General features: G+C 33.9%; 1 protein-coding gene across 1 annotated transcript; it reads left to right on the plus strand.

Annotated features, from left to right (window-relative positions):
• The first annotated feature begins 4,689 nt into the window (after window positions 1-4,689).
• LOC118739801 (POC1 centriolar protein homolog) lies at window positions 4,690-5,188 on the plus strand. Its single transcript, XM_036471306.1, has 2 exons — window positions 4,690-4,774; window positions 4,836-5,188. The coding sequence occupies exons 1-2, from the start codon at window positions 4,737-4,739 to the stop codon at window positions 5,098-5,100; spliced, it is 303 nt and encodes a 100-aa protein (XP_036327199.1). The 5' UTR covers window positions 4,690-4,736; the 3' UTR covers window positions 5,101-5,188.
• The last annotated feature ends 1,856 nt before the right edge of the window (window positions 5,189-7,044 follow it).

Here is a 7,044-nt window from a genome sequence, read left to right on the forward strand (position 1 = left end):
AATGAAAAATTAATATTTAAATTCATCTATGTATGTCGTTTCAATCAAAAAGGTATAAGGTATTTTACTATTTCAATTTCAGTATTTCAATTATATGTTTGAGACTAATTGGAGAATTACATTGCAGTTCAAGTTGAGAACTAGCATTTTCTCAACTTGAGAAAAAGTCCTTTTTTCATACAAAGAAAAATGTCCTTTTTGTTGAGAACGCTATGATCCTCCACTTGAGGTACTGTTGAGAAACTACGTTGGAGACTTGAGAAATACCTTAGTTCTCAACTTAACCTCAAGCGAGCTCAAACCTAAATGTTTGTTGGGTCTATTCGTAATAGAGAATTATACCATGATACAATAATACAAGGTGGTATGGGTAGTGACAGCTCGATTTGGCACTGCCTTAGCTCAGTAGAATAAGAAGAAAAGCGGGAAGAAATTAATCCCCATTTGGGGGAAAAATATAAAATTTCATATTTTCTTCTAAACAAAATTTCCTTTTTTATAGTATATTCGTAATGAAATGAAATAAAATAAGATAAAATACCTTTTTGAGAAAACAAAATGTGTATACTGAGAAAAAATAAAAAAAGTTCAACTACAGCGTGGCGACGAATAACTGTTACCCAGGTTTTTTTGAGAAATAAAAGGGTCCTTTAAAGATTTTGCGAAAAAAGTATTTTATTGATAATTTTCCACAGCTTCTACTTTAGTTGTATTAATTAGTTTTTAAATTTTAATCCTTATTTACATTTGCCAGCAGTGTAAACTTTGAGAGAAAAGTTCATTTGGCACGCAAGTCTTTTTCAGGTGTATTTTTTCTTAGGCTTTGTATAAAAAAAGTACAAAAAAAGAAAAAAACTGTATAAGGTTGGTCGAATGAATGACCGTCCTAGTCACCAGTTCCGAGTCTATTCGATTTTTGAGTATGAGGCCTTAGGTTGGACAGAAGGGGGAGTATAAGGGACTCAAAATGGAGAAAATTAGCCTATGGTTACAGAAGATATGGAAGAAATTAGCTGACGAAGACCTGCGTGCCAAATGAACTTTCCTCTCAAAGTTTACACTGCTGGCAAATGTAAATAAGGATTAAAATTTAAAAACTAATTAATGCAACTAAAGTAAAATCTGTGGAAAAATAGCAATAAAATACTTTTTTCGCAAAATCTATAAAGGACTCTTTTATTTCTCAAAAATATCTGGGTAACAGTTATTCGTCGCCACGCTGTATATTACTATGCTAAGAATTGTTAAAGAAGTAACACTGTTTCACCTAAGGCAGTCAATATGGCGGAATTAAAGCGAGAAGTTGCCAACCGATAACACCTTGTATTATTGCAGCATGGAATTATACCATTTCCCCACGCCACACACCCAAATCAAGAATTTATGGAATTAGGGTCAAAATTCAACGAATCGATCTGATTTTATGTGTGGACAGCTTACGCAATTATAAATAACTTTTATTATTATCAATTTTGTAAAATATGGCCTACTTTTTAAGAAAAAAAAAAATTTATTTTTATATGGAGAAAAACCCATTTTAAGAATTTGAAAGCGCACTTACCACGGATCAGAAATGCGGCTTATGGCACATTGTAGAGGGTATTACTGTCCTCAATTTCTCTGTAGACACCTGTTATATAAGTCTGCGGCCCTAAAAAATACAGACACTTAAAAAAATTTTAATAGCAATATTAAAATTAAAGGCATTATAGTAAATAACACAATAAACTATAAATTTAGACTATCTTTGGATCTGAATCCGGTGGAGATTTGTTTTACTTTGTATACGGATATTTCTCGTGGAGATTTTGAATTTTTTTTAACCGCTTAAGTTTCTTCCGTCAGACACATATGTATGCATTTTAAAATACAGGTAATTTAAATGTAAGTCGGTATATCATAAAATACACTAAGTACAATATAGTCTATGGCCTTCAAATAGTTACACAGAATAAAAAAAAATTACCAATCGAGCCTTGATTTCACAATTTCCTTGAAAAGGCGAGGAAATGCTTTTGTGTGCAAATACCCTTTTTGCCTGAAGTTCTTGGAGTATGTTGAGATCTTGTAAAAGCTCTACCTACCTACCCTTTGTTTATTTACCATTAATAATCGCTTAGTATATGCTAAAGGAATATTAAGGAAAATAGACAATACGGTGGTTTTGAAGGCGTTACAGGTAGGATAACTACTAGCATTCTTACGAAAAGGAAAAAAATAAACCTTTCCAGATTCTTCGAAACCTTCAAAGGTATATGCAAACATTGAACGACATTCTTACTGAATATAAAGCATCGTTTGCTCTTGAGCTAACCATTACTCTAGTGATTTTATTACTGGAAACATGACGACCTTTGTTACTAATTTGGACATTTTCGTCTTCATACGAGCTAGTACCGATATGAAAAACAGTGATTGTTTGTGCCAAGCTCTACTAAGCCATATACCAAGTGCGGCTGCAGTGACATCTGAAGAACTCGGTATAATCCAAAAATTTTGCCGTACCTATACCGCGCACTTGTAACGAAGATGGCAAAATTCAAGCAGGAACGAAAGCACATTAAAAAAAAAAATAATCAAACATGGCTAGAAGCCAATATTTCATGGCCAATAAGTGAAACTTTGGACTTTGCTACAATATTAATTCCGGAAATAATGGACGTTGAAGAACAGCAACTAAGTTCCTTACTCAAGAGGCTGGATCATGTACATCAGATATGAGTACTAATACCCGACGAACAAGGAAAATCCTGTCCCCTTATTAGAACATGATGAAGAAGAGTTGCTGTATGCGTTCGTCGGAAAGCTGAAGGGAAACAACAAAATCGATTTCGCTAATGTTATAGAATACTTATCCAGAGACTCCAGAAAAGTAAAAGATGTCAACGATTTTTTATTCTCATCCTTAAATAAAAAAAACTGTTCCTGAGGATGACACTCTGGCTCTTGTGACGGCGTTAAACTTATCGAAATGGCAGTATTTGGCGTTAAGGACCTTTTTAAGCGACAAGGATATAGTGGCTTTTCCTTCTTATCAAAAATTAATTGTGATGAAGAAGGAATGCTATCCGCCACCAGAAGATATAACTATCACTGAATCAGGAGCACAGATAAAACTACAAGCAATTTTGGATTTAACAGCTGAAAAAATCATGAGTGGCAGATATAAATGACAACGGTGAAGTTATGAAACTTGTTGGCAAATACGGGATGGATGGCGCGCCATTCTGACCCTGCAAGAACAGTGAATATCATTTGACAAATCATTTGAGTGGCAAGACTGATGGAGATTTCTGTCACTGGCTACCTACAAGTTTCTATCAAATTCTAAAGGGCAGTGTGAAAAATCTGATGGAAACTTTTGTGTACGTGTGATGCTTCATCTCCTTCTAACATATACGTTTTGGCATATTGCTAGACTGCTTACTCCCTCTGAGTTCTGCATTCAAATTTGAATCATCAGTGATGTAAATCTTTGACAATTATGAGTGATCAGCCTTGATAGAAATATAAGTCAGCAATGTGCAATCAAATTTGATGTAATACCCGATCAATAATAACACATCAAGTCTGACATGTTTTCATATCATTGCTGATTACTCACAGCTGATGTAAAAATTCGTCAAGTCTGATCTCTCACGCATGATTAGAAATCTATCATTAATGACACATTTAATACTTATTATTTTTTTCTTTTATTTTCGTAAAATCTTATGACCTAATTATTAATCATTAAAATGTAATAAGTTAAATAATTAATATCTTACGAATGTTTTTCATAATACACATACACTTGCGATATAAATAATAGAAACGATTTATTTCGGTGCATTTCTTTTGCTTATTTATGGCCCCAATATACATGGCATTGTGTACAAATACAAGTGAGATATCTTAGCAATAGACGTCATCCTGGGCCACAGCTGCGATCATCTGTTTTTTAGAGCTGCTTATTTTGGTCTAAACTGCTCTTTTTTGACCTGAGTTGCATTAAATAGTCTTATACAACTTAGTAGTATTTGTGGTTCAAATGGTAAAATATATGCCCAAAAACTTGAAAAATATTAGATGATTGTTTTTTAAAAATGCTATTTAGTAAATTTCGTTTTGATTTCCACATTAGAAATATTCAGATTATAAAAGTTTTTCACATATGTTTTAAGATTTTAAAAATTTTAAACAGTACGGTAGAATGCAACAATGTGGTTGAATTTGTTTGCATCTTCGTCAGCTTATTCGTTTGCAGACTAGAAAAATGGCGAACAGCCATCAAAATACTTATTCAAAATACACAAAAATGGGTGCGCGCAGCAAAATTCAGCCCTAATGGTAAGTTCATTTCATCGTGCGGCGACAAGTTAAGAATTTGCGATACATTTTCAGGCGAATGTATGCGAACGTTCACCGGGGGAAGAGGTATGGGACGACAGCTGGCATGGCATCCAGACGGCAATCTGGTGGCTTTAGCATTAAGTTGTAACCGCGTTAAGATATTTGACAAAGCTGAAGGCGAGCTAATACAGTGCATTCGTCGCCGGAGAATGATGTTGCATTTCACCCAAGTGGAAATTTCTTGGTGACTGGCGGCGATGACGATACAATAAGATTGCTTGATTTATTAGAAGGTCGGCCAATTTATACACGGTAGTAGGGCACTTTAGCGGAACCAGGTCAAAATGGATGGGAAAATTATACACTAACTGGCTACTAAGTTTGCGCTGTCGCTTTCTCTCCACATGGTAGACATTTTGCTTCCGCGGGCGAGAATCGACAGTTAATTTCTGCTTTGTACTTAAAAAAATTATTTAATACAAATTTTTTCCTGTATTCAACAGTTGCTCGTTTGGAAATCTAATTTGCATACATTTGATGCCAATAGCTCTCGTAACAAACAAGCCAGTTCTCAAAGAGTCCAAATTGAGTAGTCATGGAACAGCTCCACATAACTCCGCCATAGACACACCAGTTGCTGGAGTACCAAAAAGCTGTGATGACAGTATTTTAATTGATCCACGACAATCGGTGGCATATGGAATGCGTGATCGAAATTTTCTGGTGCTTGATAGCCAATATACTACAAGAGTGAAACGCTACAAGTGAAATGCTGTGATAGTAATTTTTCTTAAATTTCCATCTTTTATATGCAGTTACATTAAGAAGCTCATAGAGGACAGAGCTGTTGGTGAGGAAGGTGTCGAGTTACTGCAGTACTGCAACTGGGAAAATCCGCATTTCGCACGTGCCCCACTCGTATGGAATAGTAGCTTATGTCAAAAGGCTGGTTTTAGTATAATGCGGCATTCGCAGCATACCCTCACTGGCGCCGAGCCGTTGAAGACATTTTGGCAAATAAACGTGCAAGAAATAGTTCCGATACTAGCACGCCCATATTCTTGTTAAGGGTCATCAAAAAATTCCTTATGTTGTAAATAATAAAGGGAATGCCGGATTATACTAACGCCAGCTTCCCGACATAAACTACTATTCCATACGAACACAGAAATATAAATGTATCTAAAACTGGATAACTCAAATCAAATTGGATCGCATTTGCATAATATACCTAATATTGGAATCTGTTTTGATCGTAAAAAATACAACTTGCAATCATATAGATTATAGTTTTGAAAGAAATTGTGTAAAAATTGTTAATAGCAATCTGCCTTAAATTTATGTTCCCCATGTAACGGGTATAAAATACGTTAAATCCGCACTATCTGCATTAACAAAAAATAAACATTGGAATATTTAAAATAAAACGATTCATATTTATTTTCTAATAAGAATTGTTTCTTAATTGAAAGTATTTAATACTAATATAATGTAGTGGTTAATGTTTAAAAATGAATTCGCAATATGTCCGCAGCTCAGGTTGATTTGAAGAAATCCGTTTAAATTTTTCGAATTACATCTACTTGAATATAGGATTGGCAGGGTTGCATACAAATGGTGGTTCCGTAAATATTTAAAATATGTTAGTTCATTCAATATTTGCATCTGGGCCAATAAATAATAACAAATAAAGCCGAAAAAAACAAAGTTTCAATTAAAACGAGGTTTTATAACCCCCCATAAAATTCCGATTAATTTTAAATACGAAAATAACGATATTTTTTCATGGAGATTTATTTTTTTAATATACCTTGTTTATACCTACACAAAAACCGGATTAGCAAAAAACCGATTGGACTCAACATACATTTCTTTACAGCATTTATCCCTCTGTCTTTATAGCGCCCTCGATCTTAGTCTTATTCAAAAGTAAACAAAATTGCTATTTTTAAACGACATTTTTTTAATAAATAATTTGCGCGGTTGACCGAAATGGAAACAAACAATAATTGTAATTTATTATAACAATAATACGAATTTAAAACGGGCTGTATAAAGAAAACCAGCCTATTGTCACTTCACTTTCCAATGGTGCTGATTGCTGCAAGAATTATTTAGCGATTTAGAGCATAATCAACACAATATATGCACATAAATATGTATTATTTCACAGATCTCAGGGTCAGCTTAGAAATACGTTACCAAAATTATATAAAATTTAAGTAGGAATTATTTTTATTTATAACGTAAAAGCGCTATCTGACCCAATCTGATAAGTATATTTCCCCTAAAATTAACCCATTTTATTTAATTTGTCTCTCGTGAAAATATATATTTTATTTAAAATTTTCAGATATGTACATATATTTTAAATTTTTGCTTTAATTTTTGTCTCCTTTTAATATTTAATTAGATACCTTAAGATTAAAATAAGCTTAAAACGAAACAGCACAGCAACCCTTTTCTGTTCATCTTGAGAACACAAAACCCTCTTTTGTTAAAATTCGGCGCTGCACAAAATCCTGGCTTTTATATTTTCCAACAAAATACCACTTCGCAACCCTGGATTTTCACGAAGCGTTTCATTCGGGTCGTAGTTTGGCTACTTCGGGCCATTCGGTGTTGTATGCCATATTGGCTGCCATATTGTTCACACTGTCATCGCCATATTGAACACCCTGTCAACTATCTGTCAACCCTAAGATATCTCAC

Source organism: Rhagoletis pomonella, unplaced genomic scaffold (assembly GCF_013731165.1).
Source record: "Rhagoletis pomonella isolate Grant_MI unplaced genomic scaffold, Rhpom_1.0 Rhpom_scaffold_00005, whole genome shotgun sequence".
In the NCBI taxonomy this organism is placed as follows: Eukaryota; Metazoa; Arthropoda; class Insecta; order Diptera; family Tephritidae; genus Rhagoletis; species Rhagoletis pomonella.

What these genes read in the sequence shown, in the direction of transcription:
- LOC118739801 (XM_036471306.1), top strand. Translation starts at nt 4,737, where the DNA reads ATGGTAGACATTTTGCTTCCGCGGGCGAGAATCGACAG. An exon ending in CCGCGGGCGAGAATCGACAG is followed by an intron (nt 4,775 to 4,835) that starts TTAATTTCTGCT and finishes TGTATTCAACAG; the next exon opens with TTGCTCGTTTGGAAATCTAA.